At 34.7% G+C, this 26,474-nt stretch overlaps 1 protein-coding gene across 1 annotated transcript; it reads right to left on the bottom strand.

Annotated features, from left to right (window-relative positions):
- Positions 1-19,728: 19,728 nt before the first annotated feature.
- Positions 19,729-21,955, bottom strand: LOC131647338 (gibberellin-regulated protein 4-like). Its single transcript, XM_058917240.1, has 4 exons — positions 21,765-21,955; positions 21,600-21,644; positions 21,061-21,094; positions 19,729-20,116 (listed from the first exon to the last, which is right to left on the bottom strand). Exons 1-4 carry the CDS (start codon positions 21,831-21,833, stop codon positions 19,935-19,937), a joined length of 330 nt encoding a protein of 109 aa, XP_058773223.1. The 5' UTR covers positions 21,834-21,955; the 3' UTR covers positions 19,729-19,934.
- Positions 21,956-26,474: the final 4,519 nt, after the last annotated feature.

The raw sequence follows: 26,474 nt of genomic DNA, 5'->3' as shown, positions 1-26,474 counted from the left end.
ATCGTACTGCCAGTAATAATGCAAAGCAGTTTGAAATACGATGACGTCTCCAGGATAAAACAGCCCGTTCAGAGAATTCGACAATCACTTGCACTATGATGTGTCGTTCGAATTACACCTTCAGATGGTTTAAAAAAAACCAGTCGTAGTATCTGGAATAAATTCCAGTCGAAAATCAGAAAAGAAAATATAGATGAAGCAGAGTAGAGAGAGGAGAAAGAATTCGGTTGTGAATTCTGGAGTGATGAGCAAATGAACGAAAGGAATGTATTTATAGCCAAAAGGATCCAACCGAGTGGACCAAAACGTGGGCGAAAATATAGCGGAGAGTTGAACCGGCCTAGTCAATATAGCCGTTATTTACTTGGTCAGCAAGCTTGGAGGACAAGTAACCTAGTCAAAATCTAGGTTAAGACTTGGTCTAAGGACACGTCACCAATTCGTATTAATTAATATTAAATATTAATTAATTTCTTATTTAATAGTATTTAATTTTTACCGAATTAATTAATTATTCAATGATAATTAATTTCTATTAATTCGGGTTCCAAAAAATTAATTCATGTAGACCGAACCGAACCGAGCCGAGCCGGCCGGTCGGACAGACGGACGGCGGCGGCGGCGCGCGCGCGTGTGTGTGTCTTCTTGGCACATTGGTGTGTCCTCACTCCTTTATAAAATTGTAGGTGCCCTTGGGCCCAACAACAATTGTTAAAGTTGGAATATATATACACTACTAATATTTGTGTTCCCTCCAATGTGGGACTTAAGATGAACCTTTTCAAATTCATCTCCATATTAGCTCTTACTTGTGTTCATTTATTGCTCATTTAATGTCAATAAATCTTTCCAACTCTTCCTCCAAGTTATCATCATTCCAAGTATTCCAACAATCCCCCACTTGAATTTAAAAGGTGATTTTAGAAGTACGTTAAACGTTTCTAAGATTGTGCATAAGCAAAGGTGTCTACGACTTGAACCTTTTCGTAGCAAGTAAGATTCCGATTCAACAAGAGTGACACTATTGTCTTGAACTCTATCTCAGACGTCAGACCCGCACACAACCTTTTCTTAAGGTGTATTCTTAATAGCCCGTGCTTTTAATGGCCCTGCACGTGTATCCCGGTTTAGTGAAGGCTCTAGGAATTCTGCCTCTTAATTCCATAGGAACCGGCCTCAGTTCCACAATCACATAGGTGAGTCTACCAAGAGTACTCCTGTAGCCTAGGTACTCCCTCATAAAGAGTATAGATCTCATTAAGAGTTTCTATTATCTCATCCTCTTATTACTTCAGGATTCATGCTTCTCATATTTACTCTAGCATGATCTCTACATATTGCTCACAACTTATTATTACCCATTGAACCTATTTCTTGGGATCTCCAGTCATTTAGGTCGGGTTACTATCATGAGCAACTCAGTTATGTATAGGCATTAGTCCCATCTTCTTGGATGTATTGTGGACTTTCTCTCTAGCTAATCCTTTCGTCAAAGGATCTGCTAAGTTTTCTTCAGTGCGTACATAATCCACTCTTACAGCTCCTTTAGAGATACAGTCTCTAACAGTGCTGTGCTTTCTTCTAATTTGACGTCTTTTACCATTATAATAACGGTTCTCGATTTTTGCAATAGCCGCGGTACTATCGCAGTGGATCAACACAGCTGGCATAGGTTTTTCCCACAAGGGAATCTCATATAGCAAGCATCTTAACCAACTTGCTTCTTCACTAGCTGTGGCTAGTGCTATCATCTCAGACTCCATGGTAGACTGAGCCAGGATGGTCTGTTTCTTTGATTTCCAAGATACAGCTCCCCCAGCTATACTAAATATATAGCCACTAGTAGCTTTAGAATCATCCGATAGGGTGTTCCAATCTGCATCACTGTACCCTTCTAGTACAGTAGGAAATTTCTTATAATGTAGGCCGAGATCCAAGGTCCTTTTAAGGTACCTCATGACTCGCTCAATAGCTTTCCAGTGCTCATTGCTCGGCCTACTCGTAAACCTACATAACAATCCAACGACATATGCAATGTCAGGTCTAGTACAATCAGTGGCATATCTAAGACTGCCAATGATGCTCGCATATTCGGATTGTCTGACACTTTCTCCAGTGTTCTTAAACAGTTTCACACTTGGATCATATGGAGTGCATGCTGGCTTACAATCAAAGTATTTATATTTCTTTAAGATCTTCTCCACATAGTGAGATTGATCCAAAGAAATTCCTTGTTCGGATTTTGTGATCTTGATACCAAAAATCACACTCGCTTCTCCGAGATCTTTCATATCAAAATTGTTGCACAATAATGATTTCATAGCCAAATATGAGCAGATCGTCTACATATAGACATATGATAGTGCATATGCGATTCTCAGACTTATAATAAACGCATTTGTCACTTTCATTCACGTTGTATCCATTCGATATCATTAAGTTATCAATCTTTTCATGCCATTGCTTAGGAGCTTGTTTTAGTCCATACAGAGACTTATCTAACTTACAGACCTTGTTTTCTTGTCCATGGATCACAAAACCTTCAGGTTGTTCCATATAGATTTCTTCTTCTAAGTCACCGTTTAGAAAAGCTGTTTTTACATCCATTTGGTGTACTATCAGATTATAAATAGCAGCGATTGATATAAGTACCCTAATGGATGTAATTCTAGTGACTGGAGAATAAGTATCAAAGAAATCTACATTTTCTCTTTGTCTAAAACCCTTGGCTACAAGACGAGCCTTGTATTTATCAATTGTTCCATCAGGTTTTAGTTTCTTTTTCAAAACCCATTTACAACCAATTGGTTTGCATCCAGGAGGCAAGTCTACTAAGTGCCAGGTCTTGTTAGACTCAAGAGAATCGATCTCATCATTAATGGCTTCCTGCCATAAGTCTGCATCTAGCGATGACAGAGCTTCTTTAAGATTTATTGGATCTTCTTCTACATTATAAGCCGCATAGTCAGGCCCATAATCTTTAGAGACTCTTACTCGTTTACTTCGTCGAAGTTCTGTTTCTACCTTGTCGTTGCTTTCTGTGCTTCTTATCACAGGAATGTGACTCGATTGAGTGCCCCCACTATTTCTTGATTTGAAGGGAAATTTGTCTTCATAGAAATCAACATCATTTGATTCTATGATCACTTTTGCATTTAGGTCATAAAACTTATATGCCTTACTGTTTGCTGCATACCCAATGAATACACATTCGTATGCTCTACTAGCGAGTTTAACTCGTTTCGGATCCGGAATTCTGACATAGGCCAGACAGCCCCAAGTTCTCAAATAAGACAAGTTTGGTTGTCTTTTCTTTAATATCTCATAAGGTGAGATCTTAATTTTTGACTTGGGTATTCTATTCAGGACATAGCAAACAGTCAATAAAATTTCCCCCCACCAGTGAGGTGCAGCACCAGAATTCATCATAATTGCAACAACAAGTTCAGTAAAAGTTCTATTCTTTCTCTCTGCTTTACCATTCATTTCAGGAGAGTATGGAGCATTCGTTTCATGTACAATTCCATGTTTAATATAAAATTCATTGAATAACCCAGAATCGTATTTAGCTCCCCTATCACTACGAAGTCTCTTAATCTTCTTACTAAATTGATTCTCAATTTCAGTCACATACATCTTAAACATGTCAAGCGCTTCACTTTTATTTTTCATTAAGTATACATAAGTATAATCAGAGCAATCGTCAATAAAAGTGATAAAATAACATTTACTATTTCTAGTTAAGGTTCCATCTAATTCACATATATCAGAGTGTATAAGATCTAGGGGATTAAATTCTTTAATTATTGATTTATGCGAAGTCTTAGTTGTTTTAGCTTGACTACAATATTCACATTTATTAGAATCATTCACATTTAATTATGGAATTAAGCCTAAGTCGCTTGCATTAGAATCACACAGAGAGTAAACGGAAGGAGAAACTTTATTAAAATCAACATTCAACTTAAACATGCCATCAACGACGTACCCTTTCCCAACAAAAATACCATTCTTAGTGATGGTGTACAAATCTGCCCCTATAGTTTGACTAAACCCTGTCTTATTTAAAAGAAAACCAGAAACAAGATTCTTCCTAATTTCAGGAACGTGCATGACGTCCTTCAAGATCAAAGTCTTTCCTAAGGTGAATTTCAGCTCAACGTCTCCAATTCCAGCAACATTAGTGGTGTGAGCATCTCCCAACAACACTTTCTTATCTTCAGCAATAGTGTATGTCTTGAACATAGCACGATCATAGCAGACATGGCGAGAGGCACCAGTGTCTATCCACCAGCCATCACTTCCACCAACCATGTTGATTTCAGTGATCATAGCAACAAATGGCTCATCAGTCATGTTAATTTGAGCATTTGATCCAGCAACAGGTTTAGGCCTGCTCTTACATTTCTTTGCCATATGACCCGGTTTTCCACAATTGTAGCAAGTGAAAACCGGAGCGTCATTTCTCTGGGGTGGTGGTTGCTGCCTAGCAAATGGAGCAGATGGGGCCCTAGAGGGATTCCCATTCTTAATTCGGTTCACAGCATTGCGGTTCTGATTCTTTAATGGTTTGCCAGTAGGCTTCAGAACCGCACCGAATCTCTTTTTGTTGTTTGAAACAACTAAGACTTCATCTTTCCGATCTTGTCTCCGAGCTTCCTCTTCAATTCGGAGGCGAGTAATCAGACTCTCGATTGAAAATTCTTTTGTTTTGTGTCGAAGGACGTTTTTGAAATCTTTCCAACCGGGGGGCAGCTTGTCAATTATTACAGCAATTTGAAAATGTTCATTGAGGGGCATACCTTCAGTAATGATTTCATGAGCAATTTTCTGAAGCTCGTGGCTTTGAGCTTCCACAGACTTTTCATCCACCATCTTGTAGTTCAAGTAGCGGCTGATAGCATATTTCTTTGCACCAGCTTCTTCAGTGTCATACTTCTTTTGGAGAGCTTCCCAAACCTGTTTAGCAATGTTGTGATTACTGTAGTAGTCATACAGGTCATCAGCAAGACTGTTAAGAATATGGTGTTTGCATAAGTAATCATTTTCTTGCCATAGGGCAATTTCTTTTCGGAGCTGTAAGTTATCTGCTGCGGCTTTTTCTTTTGCAGCAGAGTCTCCATCAGATGTTTTGGAAACTCCATCCTTTTTGGAGGTTCCGTCTGATTCAGCAGTTGACTTACCATTAGTTATTTCGATTGATCCAGAAGGAACAATAGGGATATCCTCAGTCAGAACATGGGCAACCTTTTTCAGAGTTAAGAAAAACTTCATCTTTGATTGCCAACGTTTGAAACTAGATCCCTCAAACTTGAATGGTTTGTCATTCACAGAAGCGGACGCATTAGTTCCGATAATTTCTTCAGTAGCCATGGCAGTTACAAAACGTCTTAAAATTGTTGTTTTTCGAATTAGAAAATACTGGCACAAAGAAAATTATCGGGACGAGTCGCGTACTAGGTCGCTTTCTTTAAGACGTTTCACCGTACTGCCAGTAATAATGCAAAGCAGTTCGAAATACGATGACGTCTCCAGGATAAAACAGCCCGTTCAGAGAATTCGACAATCACTTGCACTATGATGTGTCGTTCGAATTACACCTTCAGATGGTTTAAAAAAAACCAGTCGTAGTATCTGGAATAAATTCCAGTCGAAAATCAGAAAAGAAAATATAGATGAAGCAGAGTAGAGAGAGGAGAAAGAATTCGGTTGTGAATTCTGGAGTGATGAGCAAATGAACGAAAGGAATGTATTTATAGCCAAAAGGATCCAACCGAGTGGACCAAAACATGGGCGAAAATATAGCGGAGAGTTGAAACGGCCCAGTCAACCTAGTCAAAATCTAGGTTAAGACTTGGTCTAAGGACACGTCACCAATTTGTATTAATTAATATTAAATATTAATTAATTTCTTATTTAATAGTATTTAATTTTTACCGAATTAATTAATTATTCAATGATAATTAATTTCTATTAATTCGGGTTCCAAAAAATTAATTCATGTAGACCGAACCGAATCGAACCGAGTCGAGCCGAGCCGGCCGGCCGGACGGACGGCGGCTGCGGCGGCGCGCGCGTGTTTGTGTCTTCTTGGCACATTGGTGTGTCCTCACTCCTTTATAAAATTGTAGGTGCCCTTGGGCCCAACAACAATTGTTCAAGTTGGAATATATTTACACTACTAATATTTGTGTTCCCTCCAATGTGGGACTTAAGATGAACCTTTTCAAATTCATCTCCATATTAGCTCTTACTTATGTTCATTTATTGCTCATTTAATGTCAATAAATCTTTCCAACTCTTCCTCCAAGTTATCATCATTCCAAGTATTCCAACATTATGTGCAATTCTTATTTCGCCAATGTTCACTAAACATATAACATTTCGATCTAATCTAAAATATTATAATATGACAAATTAAGTTATATTAGAAAAACAAGTTACACGTTCAATGCTAAACAAGATTTCTTTAGCTCTATATCCGCATTTTACTCTTTAACGGTTAAAACTTGATTTAGTGCTCCTAGATCATCAACCCCCTTCCTTTAACTCTATTTTATTTTGCAACATATTATTTACTTTGCAAAAAGAGGTGGAGAAAGGGGAGGTTGAAAAACAAGAAGCGTTAAACCACGTCCTAACTGTTAAGGAGCGAAATGCAAATAATGGTCTGAAGAATTATTGTCTAGAATTGAACTTGTAACTTGTTTTCTAATATAACTTTATCTATCGTATAATAATTTTCTAATGCAATCCGAAAAGTTATATATTCGGTAAGATTTTGGAAAGACACTCAAACCACATAAGATAGATCTCCTTTTTCAAGTAGTAAGCATGAATCCAATTTGATCCAAAGTCTATCGTTTTCGCATAAACATTTCAAAGGAATTTCCCAAGCGTAGGTTTATTCCAATCTTAGAGATGAATCAAGTTCAAACCCCGAGCGAATATTGGATCACAAATGTGATCGCATGACACAGACGCCTTACGAGAATGGCCTTGCTTACATGTCCATAAGAACTCCCTGCAAATTTTGTCAATATGAGCAATTACCGTTTTTAGGAATGGAAAAATTTACACATACCTTGGTCTCATCTTAACTTTTAAAATGTTTTATTTTAATTCTTTTTGTCTAATTAACAACAAAAAAAATGTAAAATCGGTCGCTAAATCCGTCTTTAATTAGACAAAAATGACTAAAAAGAAATGTCTTAGAAGTTATGGGGTCAAACTGATAGGAAAAAAATTAAGAGACCAATCTAAACCCAAAAATATAGTTAAGGAACCAAAATGAATAATTTGCCATTAATATTTTTCTTATAGTTAAAGAGCTATAAACTTACATAACTAATAATTTATCAACTTGAGAAATTTTTTAGTAAAATAATTATAATATTTTCTATCATTAGTACATGAATAATTTTAACTAAAAATAATTTAATAATAATTTATCTATTAAAGTATTGAATATAAAATAGTTTGTAAACTCTTATTTAAAATGAAATTCAAAAGAAAAAGGAACCAGACACAAACTCCAAAAATCAAAAAACAAAAAACAAAAAAGGATAATTTGCATTAGTCTGGAAATTTCTATTTTAAATAAGTTAGTTATATCCGTTTTGAATAGTTCTTAATATTATAAATAATGCATAATTTATTATTGTAGTACTTATTTTTTATTAAAATTATAATGTAAAATGTAAAATTGTCATTTAAAAATATTATTTTAAATATTCATATTTTTTAACAATATTTATTTTTATTTATCTTAATTGAAACTATCGTCTTTTTAATTATAATTACAAATTTGAATATTTTTTAAAATAAATAAATCAATTTTACTTTTGCCGCGCGGATAAAAGTCTAGTTGAACACAAATTTGTATGAAAGAATCAAAGGTTGGAGTTGTTTTTTCTTTAAAAGTTAAAAATGAAAAATTACGGAAGAGAAAATAAGAGTTTTATTAATTTTTGAGAAATTAAGGTAACCACAAAATTTGTGACACAAAAAGGGTGTCATAGTCATAGATGATGTGAAAAGTTAATAATGTTTTATCATCAAATGAAGAATTTTAAAAGATAAAATTTTATAAAAGGAGTCTTTTTCATGATTTTGGAGTTGTCTAAACATAGTTGTCCCATTGTGCAGTGGAAAATTGACAATGGAACATAGCATGTAGAAGACATGCAAATTTTTTAATTGATAATATTATATTATGAATTATAAATATAAAATTCACCTGAATAAAAGTTTACCTAATGTGATATACTATGGAGCTAACCATAACTAAATTTTTTTAGGTAAAATATTTTCATTACTTTGAAATGTGTGAGTATGTTTTATGTATGATGTGAAAGTCTTTAACTTTATCAACAAAGAGCACAAATTTAGAAGGCTAAATTTTACAAATGGGTTTATTTCTTTTCATGGAGTTGTCTATGTAAAGGTTGTCCATTGTGAAAAAACATGCACCATTATTAACCATGATAACTAGCCTCTAGAAGGCATGCAAATTCTACAATATTCTCATATATAGCCAAACAACTAGGTAAAACAACAATAACTTATTACATCAATTAATTTTGTCATCATTTAAAATAGATATTAAACAAAGAGACAAATACAATTTTTTTTTCCTTATATTTTATTTAGAGTCTAGTTTGATCCCTTAATTTTTAAAAAGATCATTTTAATTCATTAACTCTTCAAATGGGATCACGTTAGTCTTTCTGTCCATTCTATTAATCAATGTTAATTTATAAGATTGTGGGTATTAGCATGAAATTTAACGTGATTTACGCCAATTTTGTGACTGACTTAACAATGAAAAAATCAATCAATAAAATATCTTTTGAATTTTAATTATTTTTATTGCGAGTTGAAATTTCTAAGGCTCTTGGTAATTTTAAATTAATAATGGCTAAGATTTTTCACAATTTTTTATTCTCGATACTACTATTTTATGATAAAATATAATTGAAGCAAAGAAGCCATTGTAGTTACACATTACGTAGCAACAACAACGGAGGCCTTTACACAGACCATTGAGTTAAGACAATACAAGTAAAATATTTGTGCGTCCGCAATTGAGTATACAAAAATTAGTGTAGAATTATTTGAATGATATGAATAACATGAATAAAAGTAAATAACAATAATATTTGGAGAATTGAGTATTAATCGATAAGTTTACAAATCATACTACATCAAAATAATAAGTGAAATAAGAAGACAAAAAAACTTGACATACAAAAAGTGAAATGGAAGAACCCGCAAGAAAATAAAATGATGTTAGTTGAAATAAAGACAATTGTTAATTAAAATGAAATATGTATTTGAAAATTTCTTCACCCACCTCCTAACCTTCTTGCTCACCCCTGGTGAATTTACAACACTACCCCTTGTTTCGGAAGTTCATTTCCGAAAAGGTACTTTTTTTTGAAAAAAAGGTGTTTTCGGAAATGTATCTCCGAAAACGTGTTTTTTTTAATATAAAATATTGATTTCGGAGATGCATCTCCGAAATAAAGTTACATTTTTAGAAAATGTGGTGTTTCGGAAGTTCATCTCCGAACGCACCCCCTTGGAGAAATTCGGAAATGAACTTCCGAATTTATGTCTGGACAGAAGAAAAATGGAAAACAACAACGATTCGCTTTATTTAATCGGGTGAAGATTACAACGATAATATTACTGAAAATTAAAGTTACATATTGTTGAACACGGGTAGGTGGGGATGAGTCAACATTTTGATTACGTCGTCCGCCGATCTTTGAAGTTTCGCGTCCAACTCGATCGGGCCTTTCGAAGAAAATCGGTCGAACGTTGTCCACAAAACCGCTAAATCTTCGTCGTTCTTGATCTCAAAAGGTGTGAACTTAATGCCTCCCTCGTCGTTAAGCGATGGCGAGCGGTACTCGAACTTGACAACCTTTCGATTCTCGGGATAGCGCAAAAGCGTGTTGAGCGACGGTATCAACTCCGCAAACGGCGTGTCGCGCGAGAAGCGAAATTGGAACGGCATCGGGTAGCCGGTTTCAAAGTAGATGAATGCTAGGTGGGGGTAGGTTTGTGTCATTTGTGTTTTGTGGTGTGAAGAGGATGAAGAAGAGTGTGTGGTATTTATAGACTTATTGGAGCATTGATGGCCCAACAAACCTTATCCTGCCTCAGGGGACATTTCGGAAATGAACTTCCGAACCATATCAGTTTTCAGCATAAATTTGTTGAATCAATGTAGTGAAATAGGGGATGAAATGAGAGATGTTTACCTGAAATTGTAGCTTTCTATGCTCCCTTTAACGTGATCAACGGTTTGAAACTTGATTTTAGGGCGAAAAATTGATGGAGATTGATTGGGTTTTAGAGAGGGTTTTGAGAAGTTTTAGAGAAAAATGATGAAATAGTGAAGGAGGGAAATTTGTATATGCAGCAACAGTTTCGGAAATGAACTTCCGAAAATATGCACGGATTTTGAATTTTTTTTTGACTTCGGAAATGCATCTCCGAAAACACCAAAAAATTGGTGTTTTCGGAGATGCATTTCCGAAGTCAACAAAAATTAAAAAAAAAAATATAACTTTGGAGATTCATCTCCGAAGCAGGGGTAGTTTAGGTTTTTCGCTGGGGGTGACCTCCATAGGGAGGTGGGTAAAGAAATTTTCATGTATTTTGCTGATAAAGCCCCGTGAAAAAAATAAAATTTTTCACATTTGAAAATAAGAATTTTGTGTCTCAAATAAAGATAATTGTTAAACAAAATAAAAAAGATATTTTGCTGATAGTGGTCCATCAGTAAAATAAAAATTTTGACATTTGAAAATATTTTTTTAATAATTATGAATAATTTTTTAATAATCATAAAAGAATTATGTTATCGGTTGAATAAATTTTTACATGTTATCAAGTTAGTGCAGCAACAGAAGTTGTCATCAAATATTCATATTGAAGAATGTTGAATTAATAGACATTGACATTGTTAGATTCATAACCTATGTATTTCTCACTAACTTTGAATTCAAATGGGAGACACTAACAATTTGTAGTTGTTAGTGTCATTGAATTATGAAAAAAAAATGAAGGGAACAAAATAGAGATTGACATTACTAAGTTAATGACGGTGCATTACCTCTTGTCCCTCAAATTTAGATTAAAGCCAATAGATGGGAGAAAAATGTTGCAGCTTCACGGTAACAATTGAATTTTTTTATCATTTATTTGTCACATGAAATAATGTTTATCGCAAGTAATGTGTATGAGTAAATTGTTACAGCAAGTCAATTTTGCAATATTAAACTGTCATTGCAAGTAAATAGAACTACACCGAATAATATTCAAACCATAGTTGGATCATACCAATATGTAGAACTGTCAAATAGGTTGGTCTGGTCCGGTCCAATGTGTTAAAATGAGTTCACCCGGCCCGACCCAATTGCTAAATGGGTCACGTAAAATGAGTCAGACTCATTTTTCAAAGGCCCGTGCGGTCCGATGGGCCAGCCCGGCCCGTATTTCAATATTAAGAAAAAAGGAAATGAGAGAGAGTTGCTTCAGTGTTTTGAGAGAGAGAGAGAGAGAGAGAGAGAATATTGGTTTGGTGAGAGAGATGCTTCAGTGCAAGTACGATGAATTTGGTGAAAAGAGATGATATGTTGTGAAAAATATTGGTTTGTACATTGGTTAAAGACAGGTGGCAACATAAGATTTGGTGTGAAGGTTGAAAAATTAGGTTGAGTAAGAATAGACAATTTTAACCTTTGTGCTTTGTAAATTTAAAAAACAGGGAAGGGCATTATAGGGAGTATGGTGACATCTTCAAGTAATGGCTAGATAGTAGATTTCTCCTTATATTGTCGTTTCTTCACACTTTCTCTCCTTTCTCTAATTCCCCACAGGTTTACCTTTTTCTTAATTCTTTTTCAATTTTACTTTTTAAATTGTTTAATAACTACAAGTTTTATATCTTTTATTCATTCATCATTTGTACTTTTTCAAAAATAACTTATATTTAGGTTCTTTAGTGTGTTGTTGTGTTTCTCTAGTCCCTATGATAGAAAGTTTTCAATCAAATTGTTATGAAGGTGTATGATAAGGATAATCCATCGGCATATTTGAGTACATGGATGAAATCACCAATTGATAGGAAATTTCCTATCAAAACTATGAAACGAAGGTTTCAATGATAAAAGAGAAAGAATACTAAAAGCTATCTAAGAGAATTAAAATAAAAGATAACATTTTTATTCAATTGATTCCTTCCAAATATCTCTATGAAACTACATTATATAATACTCTTAATGGATAATAACCCTAAAAGCCTAAACCCTACTAAAAGCCTAATAACCATATTAATAATATAAGTTCTATTATTACCCCTCTAACAATAACCATACTAATAATTGATATTATAAATTATATTCTAACTTCTATCACCCTAAGCGTAGTATAAGTATAAAAATTAACATTAATGTGTCTTTTATTAGTCAACATATCTTCAATTATTTATTTGGTCATTGAATGCATTTTAAGTTTGTTAGATTGATCCATAAAATTACTATCAGGAGACATACTTTGGGATGTTTTTGAAGTTTCAATACATTCGAGGCTCTTAGCAGTACAAAAAATAAATAATGTTAATCATTGAAGAAGAAGAAGAATTGTTTGAAAATGCTTACTATATTTCACAATAATGGGTTATGTCTTGTTATTTATTCAAGAAGAATAATGTGTTTCTTGTGGGAATAATGATTTTTTAAACATCCCACCACCATCATATTCATACCCACAAATCAAAGTAAAAGTGTTCCAAGAAACGACATTTGATTAAGGAATTTTACCAAACATATATTATGAATATAATTGTAAGAGTGCATGTAACATGAAATTTGACAAAAGAGGTTGAGACTTAAATATTGAAACAATTATACCCAGAAGCTATAAATTTCAATTTGTGTACATTTTCGTTACGTGTTTCAAAGGATATAAATTTTTTGAGTTTGAGTTTTAAAAGAAGACGAAAAATATATAAAATTTCAGAAAATCTCTTTTAATGATCGATTTTGTGTCGCTAAATCAGTTACAAACGTTTAATGTCAGATGTCATTTGACACATAAGTGAAAATTAACGATGTTCCTGACATTTGGAGAAAATTAACTAATGTGATTTATTTTGCAAAGCTAAGGGGTCAAAATGGTCCTTTTTAAAGTTAATGGACCAAACTGAACCCCAAGTCCAATATAAGGGACAATAAAGGGTATTTGGCCTAAACAAAAAGGATTATATAATTTAATAAATAATGATAGGACTAGAGTAAACCTAAGAGGCCCACAGACCTAAAATAAAGATTTTTTAACGACCATGGACCTTGAACCAATGCTCAAGGCCCAAAATGACATGTTAGGCAAAAGAGAAGACATGGGATTATCCTTCACCCTTAGCGGACTTAGAACCTGACTCCAACTTGTCCATAACTCCAACTTGTCCATAACACCAACTCGGATAGATAAGAGAATCAAAGGTTGGCGCCTTACCCAAAAAAGGAAAGATGACTACCTCCATGTATTGCCATGTTAGATGGCAGAAACAACCAATCAAAAGGCTCCCCACACTTTCGCGGCCATAATGAAGAAGGCGATAACTAAACATATTCATAATGATCATTAAAGGGAAATTAGTAGGAAAAACCTAAATAGATAGTTCATGAAAGAACCCAGACATCTCATTCTTAGCATGTACTTATCATAGGACCCACACCTCAAATATATCATATACATTGGTCTTGGCTTCACGACCACCGCGAGCAGGACCGTTGAGTTGAGTAAGAACATTTTTCATTCATATTGGTACAAAGTAAAAATAATCTATCGCCGCCCAATTAATGTTTCAACTAATAAGATGGAGATCAATGTCTTCTCCAAATGATAATCAGATCATAATCGTAACTTATGCAACTATGGATAAGTTAGGGCGTCAAAAAGAGGCTTTAAAAATACGAGTAGAAGAAATTCAACAAGAATATGTACACGGGGATGATCCTAATGGAGACAACAAGCATCGATCAACATGCTAACAATAATTATCAGGGTTACAGAAACCTAAAGTGCAAGCTTTTCTAAAATATCCTAGAAGAAATGATATTTAGATGGTACAAGAGACTACCCCCCGACATTCAATATCTACTTACTCATATTTATTCCAAAAGTTGGTCTGTAACTTTTTAGGAAGTAAGCATCAAATGAAAACAGTTACGAGCATGTTCAACATTCATCAAAGTAATTCTAAAACCGTGAAAGGGTACCTGATACGATTCAACAAAGCCATATGTACTTGTCAAAAAGTATCGGTGTGCATGGTATCCTTATGCGAGTAGGGGATACTCATAGGCCTTAGTAAATGAGGGTGGTTAGGGCTTGCTCATGGCCACGAGAGGCCCTCTTTGGTGATGTTTACGGTATTTATGGTGGTATTAGAGGGACATCTCATGTGAGTGCCACGGTGTGAAAAAAACCTAAGTGTATCAAACACTCGAAGTACAATAGAGTCGCCATCAAAATTTATTTATTCCAAAGGGAAAGAGAAAATATCGATAAAACCCGCGAAGGAAGGAAAATGGTCGTCACAACCAAGAGCGAGTTTGGGAGACGGTTATGTAACGGGAAAGTATTAGCACCCCTCTCATTCATTGTACTAAACGAGACCCATTTAGTTAGTTTAGCAAATAAGTGTTAGCGTGAAAGTTTATTACTTCCTAAATATTACTAAGTGAAAGAAAGAAATGAATCTTTATGTTTTCATTACTGTGCTCAATAAGATCTTGTAATCCTGCGCCTATATACTCTCATGGTGCAATGATAAAATCTGAGCATTCATAGTTTGTGGTAGAAAATGATTGTGGGTTGGTTGATTTAAATGAATGTTGTATGAATCGTTATTCAATCAACGGGAGTGAGAAAAATAAATTTGATGAGTTAGAGATTGCTTTTATCTGGAGTCGAGTAACCGTTTGAACAAAGTATGCACCATGCGCTCGTTTACCCAAGGTTTCAAATGGAAGTGCATCCAATTGTCCTTTCTCGTCCATTTTAATGAAAATCGTGTGATGAACCTAAGTTCATTTGATTAACGATGTTTTGAAGCATTTTGTTTATGAAAATATCTTTGATTATGAAAGACTTGGTGTTGACCAAGTATAATTTCATGCTCAATCAGATTTATTTGGAAAAGACTTGATGTTGGATCAAACTTTTGAGTTTCATTTTGAAAGATTGATTTTAAAACACATTACTTCTATCTTGCTTAACAATCCATATTGTCTAAAAAATGACCATACAAACAAAAGATCAAACATTCGATTACACAAGAAATCATACAAAGAAATGAATTAAGCAATTCAAGCCACAAACAAATCTACCTCTAAAAATCTCTAAAGAAAATATTTTTGGTTTTTTAATATAATTTTTGATAAAAAATTCTAAAGGAAAACAAACTTCTCTTTTTTGAATCAAAAATTAAATGATTAAGAAAAACTAGTCTCTTTATTTGAAAAAGTTTCACCAAGGCTATTTATTTTAGAAAACTACATAATTATATATATTCTTTTAAGATTAAATAAAAAAGAAAGGAATATAAAGCAAAGAAATTAAATAAGATAACTAAAAAAGAAACAAAGAAAATGAGGCTTTAGGACGCTTGGGCCAAGCTACCCAGCCCAATCACATCTCCTTCCTATAGGGAGCAATCCAAATGAAGGAAGATGGGAAGTAGGAAGAATTTGGCCCATGTTCTTAAATGTAAAGAAAAAGTACAAAATGAGATGCAAACTGCGAAGATCTACCAAATCAGAAGTCTCCAGGTAAGCTTCCTTATTGTTCCTTCCTCTCTTTTCGTGAATCTTCTTCTATCTTCTACTTTGGTTGTGTGTATGTTTCTATTGAATTGTTGTTGTGTGATGGCTTAGATTAGCTCAAATTGCTTTAGAGTTTCAGTAAGAAACTCTGAACAATTTAGGAATTAGAGGACCATGAAACTAGGAAATTTATTGGTGTTAAGAAAGAAAGATTAGCCTTTGAGGTGAGAAACGAAAGAACTAAACCTAAACCTAAAACTCTAATACTTAGGATAGAGCCAGAACCACCCCCAAGTTTATAAGTCTGAATCACCTTACAGAAAAAAGAAAAGAAAAGGTAAGGGATATGAGAGATGACTCGATAAGAGGTCATGGAAACCAAAGATTATTAAAAGTTTGATCGAGGAACCACTCTCGAAAGAACCACCATGAGTGTTTACACTCCCGAATTATCGAGCTAATGACATTAAACATAACGCTGCGTGGGAGGCAACCCACAAATTTCTTTTTATTTTATTCATAAACGGTTAATTTTCATTTTAGTTAATGAATTTCTAACTTGTGTGTTTTTCTTTTCAGGGCCGCTGCATTCTCCTTAGCCAAATTTATCTATTAACATTATTTCAGGATGAAGACAGTTGATTAGATGAGGATAGTTTTAAAGAATGATGTCCAGTGTAATACCCCGACCTTCTAACACCGGTAATTATTACCTAATGGAAAACTTGTAAATATTTCATTGTTGGAGGGCAAAACAAACATCTCCATGCAATATCTTCTTAAGTGGTACTCTCCTCTTACTCATTCATTTTTCCAAATCCTAAGTGAGGGTATTGAAGAAGAGAAAGTTGAGAACACGTGAAACTTGGAGAGGAAGAGAGAAGTCCACCAACCTCATCAAGCTCTTGCATATGTGTGAATCTTTAACAACTTCGGATGAAAAACCATGATCAAGTGAAGAACAAGGTTGTAATTATCTCTATTCTCACCATCAAGTCATAATCTTCATCATCATCAAGGTGAGCTCATAGTTAGAGACTTGGAGGGTTTAAGGATTTGATGATTGAGGAAGGGTTTGTAAGATGATTTCATGAAAAGCATATGATATATGTGATTTTTAAACTCTAAGATGATACAATGAGAACATGCAATGGTGAATGCTATTGGATTCTTGATGATTGCATGTCCTGACTAAAGAGTTTTTCGTGCTGGAGTTTTGGTTCTGAAATTTTATTTTTTTGGTTTTCGTGTGTCTCGCCCCGACCTTGCCTAGCGACTTGCCCCGACCTCGCCTAGCGACTTCGCACAGACCTCGCCTAGCAACTCACTCCATCCTCGTCCAATGAATTGGACAGAATGCAAAAAAATTATGGTTCATGTTTCCACCATTAAGCGGGAACCGTAAGTTCGTTTGGCGAGTGATTGGAAGCATTGAAAAGCTCTTTTAATGCCCTATTGTGTAGTGAAGTAAGATCTTAATTTAATGCTAAAGATCTAGAGGCATTAGTGATACTCTAACATGTATGATATGATGTGGTTATTGGTGATACTCTAACATGTATGATATAATATGGTTATTAGTGATACTCTAACTGTATTGATGGACTACCGTTGTGATGTGCTTGTGAGGGTCTAAAAAGGCGTATTTCCACTTGTTGTTAACACATCGGCGTTATCGTTTGTCATACACACCTGAGCTACCATTGTGATGTGCATGTGGGGGTCTTATAGGGTGTTTCCCCACTAGTTGTTAAGACATCGGCGTGTTTGGTATGGTGGAGTTATGATTCCATGTAGGCGATATCACTACGGATTCACCTCTAGCGATGCAAAGTAGGCAATATCGCTAGTACTTTCGCTGGTGGGCTTGTGTAGTCATGTAGGCGTGTTTGCACTAGCTGTTAACGCACCTGTTTATTGATGATTGACGGGGTCATTGTGCCATATAGGCAATGTCACTTTGTTCCTGATTAAGTTATGATAAACTCGTCACAGATCGGGTTGTGTAGCCACATAGGCATAAACCACCTTGGAGCCATCTGACTCATAGTGTGGTGTGCTTGTGTAAGTCTCTTGACGCTGGACACTTGGGACTCACTGATGGTGTGTTGCACGACCTAGGTAGACAGGAAGATACTACTTTTGGATTTCTCGTACGCGAGTGTACATGTCTACATACTTGGTTGTTGTGTTTTGGTTATGTGATTGGTGCTTTAGAATTGGGTGGTCAAGGAACTCCCAATTGTGGTGCTAGGTGGTGTTGTGTATTCTTGTACTAAATAGTGAGAAAACCCTATAATTTATCCTTCCTTTTGAAATCAATTGAATTAGGCCATTTCCTACAAAAGATAAAATTAATTTAGGACATTCCCTACAAAAGATACAAGAGATACCCTTTAGGTTCATAATAACCTTCCTTTTGAACATGTTTTCTTTTGATAGAAATTTATCCTGCAAGAGTTGAAAAAAAAAAAAAAAAGACTACCATTTTACAGGAAGGCAAACTATCCCAGATAAGTGGAAGAATTGGCTTATGCTTAAATAACACGGACTCAAAGAAAGAATATATGTTGTTGAATTTGGTTTGATTTGATAAGTTTTTATTTTCTTTATGTTTATATATTAGAATTCATCACATTTAGATTTTAGAATTCAAACCCTTCAAAAATTCTCTTTTAGTCCTAAAATTCGAATAAGATTTTGAAATTATTAAAAAGGCTTATGAGAAATAAAATTGGGAGGAGAATTTGACTATATCAATTAAGAATTAAAAACTCAAATGCATTGATGTCGTTCAAGTAAAATTGGAAATATGATAAAAATCTTTGTCCTTGGATACGGATTGAAAACAATGTTTAGAGAGAGAAGCTCTCTCTTCTCTCCAAAAGTAGGGTTTTCCTCTATTGGTGAGAGCCGCCGCCTCCTCTCTTGTAGAGGCTTCTCCTCCGTCATCGGAGCTTTTCCCCGCCGGTATGGTGGCATTCTCCTTCTCAATGGTGGTTCCCCCCTCTCCACTGTAAGTTTTCGTCCCCTCTTTCTCATCCCTTCGAAACACTTATCCATATTAGATCCACCCTGTTTTCTTCCTCCATCCTCCATCAAGTTTTCCCTCCTCTCTGCCATTAACCATCAATAGTTTGAAACCCCAAAATTATTTCCACCAACTGATGGGTCAAGCTGGTTCGGTCATGAAAACCGGCCTCCGCCAGAGCCTCCACCACTAAAAGATTTGGATCTCCTGAGTTTATGTGTGTGTGTGTGTTTCTGCATTAGATACTATTATTATGTTTGTATTGTTCTGGTTGCTGGTGTTTCTTGTTTGCTTTGCTATATTGTGTGTTTTGTTCTTAAGATTAGTTTGTTGTAAGCTTGTCATTAAGGTGTTTGTAGAAATGTCTCAAAGAAGCTTGGATGAAGGAGATGTGTTGAGGAATGAGACTCTCTTTAGGGTTGTTGCAAATCAAACTCTTCCTTCCGATCAACAATGGATTCCTCTACAAAGTGTGAGTTTATTCAATCATGTGAACCCGTATAATCGAATTGTGCGTGATAAAGCTAAAGAAATGATCCGTAACTGGATAGACTTAAAGATTGTGGTTTTAAAACTCACTCGGCTCTTGTGGAAGAATGTTGTTTGATTGCTTGGTTTAAGGATTTGGATTGGTACCTCCCTATTGGTTTTGAATTTCTCAAAGATTTTTTATTTTCATAGCTTATTTGGCTTAATTATTAATGTTGATGTTAAATTGTGGTTGGGGAATGTCCTAACACAATATCTGTGTCTATGTTTGTACTCTATTTTCTTCTTCTAATGAAAGAGATTGTTTATTATAAAAAAAAAAATTGAAAATATGATAATAACTTGTCAAAAATAACACTTCGATTTTACACCAATAATAAAAGTCTTATCTTATTAAATAGTCTCTCTTAAACACCCAATTAGATTTTACCAAGTTAAAATCATAAACCCTGGGGGCATTACATAGAACTAAAAAGAGCATGAAATTTGGTTAAGAAAAAAGACAAGTGAATCATATTTTATGAAAAAGAACATGTAATTTTGTAAATTTGATTTGATTAAAAACAAACTTAAGGGCATTTTGGTCCTCCTTGCTGAGTCTTCCAATTGTTGTAGCAAGGGCATATAGCTTTATTTCCATAATACCCTGGGGGCACACACAAGCATTTGCTACAGCACTTCTGACAAAAAAACATGCATGGCTTGTGGTATTGAGTCATTTTGCACCTTCTTGAGCATTGGGATGGGCATTCTGGTCATATCACACAACAAAAAGAGCAACAAAAAAAAAAGGTATATTAAAGTCAAAAACACTCATAAAAAGATGCAGCTTTTTCCAAGAATAAATCTGGCCACTATTTAAGGCTTAAAGCTAAAGGAGTAATTAATGTGAATCTGGATCCAATGCAAATGCAACTAGGTAGGAGACAAGGATTTTAATGTGCAAACCATATAGTATGTTGTTTGGTGAAAAATATTTAAGGGGGCATAAGAAGAAAAAAAATTTAAATAGAAATTTTGAGATAAATTAGATTCACATACCTCTCTAATTTTGTACTATAAAAAATTTGGTTTTTCAGATACATTAATCACCTGATATATCTGATTCTTATATAAGTTAAATATTTTTTATTCTTTTTCATGTATATTAATTTTAAATTTTATTTTTTTCCCTTAATTTAAAAAACATATTATATTGATGATTCAATTTTTTCGAATTATATCTTATTAATTTTTTTATTTAATTAGCGATAAAAAATTAAAAATCAATCATTGTCATTTATCAATGAAAAAGATTAATTTGTTATGTTTTGAAAAATTAAAAGAATGATATAATAATTTTTTAAATTAAAAAACCAAAATAAACTTGAAAATATATACTAGATCAAAAAATGTTAAACTTTATATCTATAAAAATTATATACGAGACCAAAAAAATGTTAAACTTTATATCTATAGATCATATAAATAAATTATTCATTAAATCTAAAAATAAATATAAATCTAAGAAAATAATCTTATTTCCTACCCACTATAAAAATAACAATTTTAATCTTAAAGAAACACACCTTTACATGTGAAATTAAATAGTTCTTTATTTGTTTTCGTCTTAAATGATTCATTTTTACTTGATTTACTATAAAATCCAAGAAGAAGAAACAGTCAAATGAATGGTATAGAAGAAACTTTACTTACGGTAACTCTTAAGACTTCCAGGTCCAAATTTTGTCTGAAAAACACATAAATATCAAGCACGGGTCAACAATTTAATTCAACTTTCATAAACTAAAATTTCAAAACCTCCATCTTAAATTTTTTTTTTAGATCTTTACTCTATACATCTATTTGAAAATGAAAAAATCTTAATATAAGACGATTCTAGCCAAAACATGAGAATTTCATACTATAAAAAATTGGGTTAAATATGTTTTTGGTCCCTATAAATATTTTAATTTTAGCTTTTAGTCCCTATAAAAAATATATTGACTTTTAGTCCCTATAAAATTACTTTTACACTCATTTTTGGTCCTCTACATAAATTAAAACTGAGTGCAAAAGTAATTTTATAGAAACTAAAAATCAATATTTTTTTATAGGGACTAAAAACCATTTTTGGTAATTTTATAGGGATTAAGAACATATTTAACCCTAAAAACTTTTTAAGTCGGGATTTTTGTATTTCAAAGATTTTAAATCCAAAAGGGAGAAGAGAGAAGAGAAAACAAGCTACATACCTTGTCATTATAGTGGTGGCCTCCATGTCCATGAGAAGCCATAACCTACAAAATCAAGCAAAAAAATTTACTAGGAACTTTCAAAACCTCAAAAACAAAGAACGTATTCAAAAATGAGTATCTTATATATGCATGTTAATCATGTAGATATGAGTTTCTTCTAACCATCGTTTGAAGCATGGAAATTGCAATGAGGATCAAGATCAAAACTCCAAGTAATTTTGCCATGGCCATGTTTGGAGAAGAGGACCTAGGGGCAGTGTACTATATGGCCAATTTGTGAAGCACAAAAATGGACCACAAGAGATGAGAGAGGAGCGATAATGGAACAATACATAGAGAGAAAGTGGGAGCATTTATAGAATTTTGATGAAGGTAGGAGAGCTACCTCATTTATCATGAAGATTTTTTATTGGTTATGTGAAAACTTGCATTGAGTTTTGTGAGATAAGAAAACAAATACTCTATCTACCCTAATTATAAGTTTTTTCTTAAAATGTTTGTCTTTAAAATTTAAACCTTCTTTTAAATTAACACCGGAATTTAATATATATTTTTAGATATAATTATTAATAATGTTTGTTAATATAGTAATTTATTAGTTAGAATTTCAAATTTTAAAAATAAATAAATAAAATATTATAAATTCGTGTTCATGTTCGTGCAATTAGGTATTTCTATATAATTATTAATCAAATTGTCTTAATGAGATTTATAATTAATATTATTAATTTATCTTTAAATATAAATAATTAGTATTACTTTTATATATGAATATAAGTTTTAAATTTTTTTGTCCTGTTTTAATCTCGTTAAAACAGTTTAGTTGGTAGATTACTTGATAAAAAAGAAAGTTAGACACCTTTTAAATTTTTAATTATATACATTATTTTATTTGTTATCATATTTTAATTATATGATTTGTTTTTTCAATAGGTAATAAATACTCTTTTGAAAATATTAATTAATTTTCTCTTTTGAATAGTAATAAATTTATAAAAATAGTACAAGTTATTAATAAATTTAATATCAAAACTTTTTATTTTTAGTTTTCGTGATTTATTCAAATAAAATATTATAGTGATATATTGGTAAAAAGATTAATTAAGGGCCGGAGGACTGCCCAATTGTCCTTAAGGGGCTACTCCTACATGTTGTCCGTCATAAGGGATCGTCTCGTCTTAAGTGCTCCCTGATCGCTTAGTCGTGAAAACATGAGAAAAGACATTCCCCGATTAGGGAGAAGTCAAGATCAATAGACTAACCCACATCTCCCTATGAAATAGGGATTCAACATTCCATCATTGACTGAGTGGACAATTGTCATTCCCAAAGATACCATAGGTCCAAGAGTATCTCTATAAATACCCTAACCTTAGAGTTGAAGAGGGGGATCATAACTAACCTAAAATAAGGCATAAACATAAAGCTTCTCACTCAAGCAAGCTTGCTCTCACGGTATCCCAAAATTCCACCAACAGGGTCTCTCGCTATGGGGGGAAAGCCCTAACCACTAGAAAAATACTAAGGGCTCCGGTCATCTCTACTAGATTACCACACACTCCTGTACTTTTTGAGAAGCCCAGTGACATCCACTGTGGGGCCCTAGTCAAACTAACTTGGGTCACACCTTTGTCATTATCATTCTTACCACATTCTCTTGAAGATTTCCAATGAATATTTACATTTTGTGGTTAACACTATTGTGGGAGGTTTCCTTATAGGAGGAAGCTCCAACTCCTCCTAGAGGAGGTATGCCAGAAAAGTACTACTCGCGAATGTGATATCCCTGGGCCTCTCCAAAGCTGACCAGGGAGAGTCAAGAGCCAACATTACTTTTTCTAATAACGACGCCATCAGAATACTCTCTCGCGATAACGACCCCTGGTCATCACAATGCAACACGAAAATTTGGATATTAAATGAATCTTGATAGACCCCGATAACCCAGCTGACATCCTATAATGGGATTCTTCTAGAAACTCCAACTCGATCCCAGTAACATCTAGACATTCCAAGGATCTTTAGTAATCTTATCAGGCGAGCATATACAAGTAAATGGTCTCGTAGACCTCGAAACAACCTACGACGTGGGATCAAATCTAAGGTGATTAAAGTCAATTACCTCATAATGGACACTTTATTATCATATAACATCCTTCTAGAAAGACCCTCCATTAATGCGTTAGGGGTGATCATTTCCACCCAGTACCTAGTTCTAAAATATCCACTACCTAATGGGAGAATTGGGAAGGTTTAAGGTGACCGAAAAAGCGCCTAAGCATGTTACTGGAGCTTCCTATCAATGGAAAAGGAAGAGCTAGCCCTTGTGGGTGTCCCCTTCCCCGAAGCGATGGATGCATACACCGATAGTTGGGATCCTAGATTAAGTAGAGACAATAAGAGGCTCATACCCATAAAGGATATTAAGGAATTCCGGATAGGTCCTTCATCCTACCAGGTGACGAAGATAGGTATCTCGCTCACCAAGGAAGAAGAGTGTGAGTTATTCGACTAAATCACCAGAAACATTGACTTGGTTCACTTGGACTAACTTGGATATACCAGGAATAAACACTAGAGTAGTGTGCCATCATCTTGCTATTAACCCTTATGCAAAGCCAGTGGCACTCAGGAAGTAGAAAGTTGGTGAGGAGAAAAGAGTCGCCATTATCGAAGAAGTTGGCAAGCTATCCAGCATCCAGTTCATCATAAAGACAAAATATCAAACCTGGTGAGAGCAAGTGGCGCATGTGCGTGGACGTCATAGACTTTAACACGGCCTTCCCCAAGGACTCATATCCTTTGTCCGATATTAACTTCTTGATTGATGGGTCATCGGCTTATCACACGTTGAGATTTATGGATGCCTACTCAAGGTGCAACTAGATCAGAATGGCCCCCAGGATGAACCAAAGATGATGTTCATGTCAGATCATGCAAAATACTAATACAATGTCATGCCCTTCGGCCTTAAGAATGTTGGAGCCACTTATAAGCGACTTATAGACGCCACGTCCTCCATTTAGATAGGATGGAACCTATAGGTACATGTTGATGACATGATAGTGAATACTAACAAATGACATAGCCATGATGTAGACATAGAAGATGTCCTACACTCAGTCATAAGTACAACATGCGTCTGAATCCCGCCAAGTGTTCCTTCGAGGTACAGGCAGGAAAGTTCCTTGGGTTCATGCTGAGAAAGACTAGAAAAGTGATAAGTACTCATTGACATGAGGAGCACCACTAACATCATCGCCTTGTTGTCATATCCCATTTCTTCTCTTGTGAGGGAAACAAGGCTTTCCTCTTCTTTGCCTCCCTAATGCAGAAGAAAAGGTTTGAGTGGTCTAGAGAGTGTGAGGAGGATTTATCTAAAATAAATGCCTTCCTCAGGTTACTGCCTATCTTCACTCTCCCGAGGGAATGATCTCCAATGATCCTTTATCTTTCAGTCACTGATCAAGCGATGAGCTCAGTGCTCGTCCAGAAGCAAAGAAAAAGGACACAAAGGCATATGTAGTTTGAGTTTAAATAAGCATATTGATCAAACAAGCACTGAAGTTTGAGTTTAAAGCTAATAATAACCAATGACAATAAAAAGCTATTATCGGTAGCATGGTTTTCTACCTAGAAATAAGTGCCACTAGGTTGAAGGCCAAAAACGATTCCAGCTAGTCACCAACCAAGTAACCAATAAGTATCAGGACAAAGAATCGCAGTTGGTAAAATATATCCATAAGGTACGAAGTTTATCAACACACTTTACATCTTTCAAAGTTGAGAACGTTCCTAGGGAACAAAACTTTAGGGCCGACCTCCCATCGAAACTCGCCAATTCAAAAGCAGCGAGGTTTAATCGAACAGTAATTCAAGAGGCTATTGCCACCCCCAATATTGAGGAGGGAGAGGTCTACACCTTAGAGGTCACCCCAGAATCAAGTTGAATGTCTTCTATACTATAATACCTGGAGGAGGGATAACACCTTCAAGATGAAGGGGAAGTAAAGAAGGTCTAGAAGAAGACTGCAAAGTACGCCCTCCTTGGAGGAAAACTTTATAGGTTGGGAAGAGCCTCCCTAATTCTAGATGTTTGTGGGGAGCATGTGACCTCTCTAGTCCTCGTCGAGGTTCACCAAGGGGCTGCGAAAATCATAATTGTGTTAAAGCTCTCACCCACAAGATATTAAGGGAGAGATATTATTAGCCCACATTGCTAAAGGACAAGGTAACCTTCATCAAAAGGTGTGACCAATATCAGAGACACCCCGACCCCCATCACGCCCTAGGTGAACTTCTTCATCCCATGACATTGCTCTATCCTTTTTACCAATGGTTGTGGACATCCTAGGATTATTCACCCTAGTGCTAGGGCAACTAAAGTTTTTTATTATAGGTTATGATTATTTCATAAAGTAGATAGAAGCGGAAGTTGTCGCCAAAAACACAGCCGAAAGAGTTCTCTGTTACTACTGGCAAAAGATTGTGTGCAAGTTTGGACTCCACGATGTCATCGTCTCTAAATGGAACCCGATTCTCTAGCACAATCGTCACCGATATTTACCACAAATTTTGATTTCAAACAAAGTTTATCTCTGTTGTCTATACACAAACCAATAAACAACAACAACTTTCCTTTCCCTCTTGTTTTTCTTTTAACTCAACGACAACTCTTTCTGTTTCTTCATTACTATTGTTTCCACTTTCTCTATTGCTCCAAGTTGTAATGGCTTTGTAGTGCTCCTTCTGGTTGGTTTGATTGTTGACATAAAATTCTCCACCTTGTTCATCAGCTAATTGCTTGGCTATTTGACAAACCCGAGTTTCAAGATTTTAATTGATGCAATAATGTTTTTTAGGTTTATTTTC

The sequence above is a fragment of the Vicia villosa genome, linkage group LG2 (assembly GCF_029867415.1).
Source record: "Vicia villosa cultivar HV-30 ecotype Madison, WI linkage group LG2, Vvil1.0, whole genome shotgun sequence".
Lineage (NCBI taxonomy): Eukaryota > Viridiplantae > Streptophyta > Magnoliopsida > Fabales > Fabaceae > Vicia > Vicia villosa.
This window is presented reverse-complemented; position numbering and strand designations above follow the sequence as displayed.

Coding starts and splice junctions, on each gene's coding strand:
- LOC131647338 (XM_058917240.1), bottom strand. CDS start 21,833: ATGGCCATGGCAAAATTACTTGGAGTTTTGATCTTGATCCTCATTGCA. Junction 21,645..21,764: donor TTTCCATGCTTCAAACGATG/GTTAGAAGAAAC, acceptor TTGATTTTGTAG/GTTATGGCTTCTCATGGACA. Junction 20,117..21,060: donor TGGAAGTCTTAAGAGTTACC/GTAAGTAAAGTT, acceptor TGATATGACCAG/AATGCCCATCCCAATGCTCA.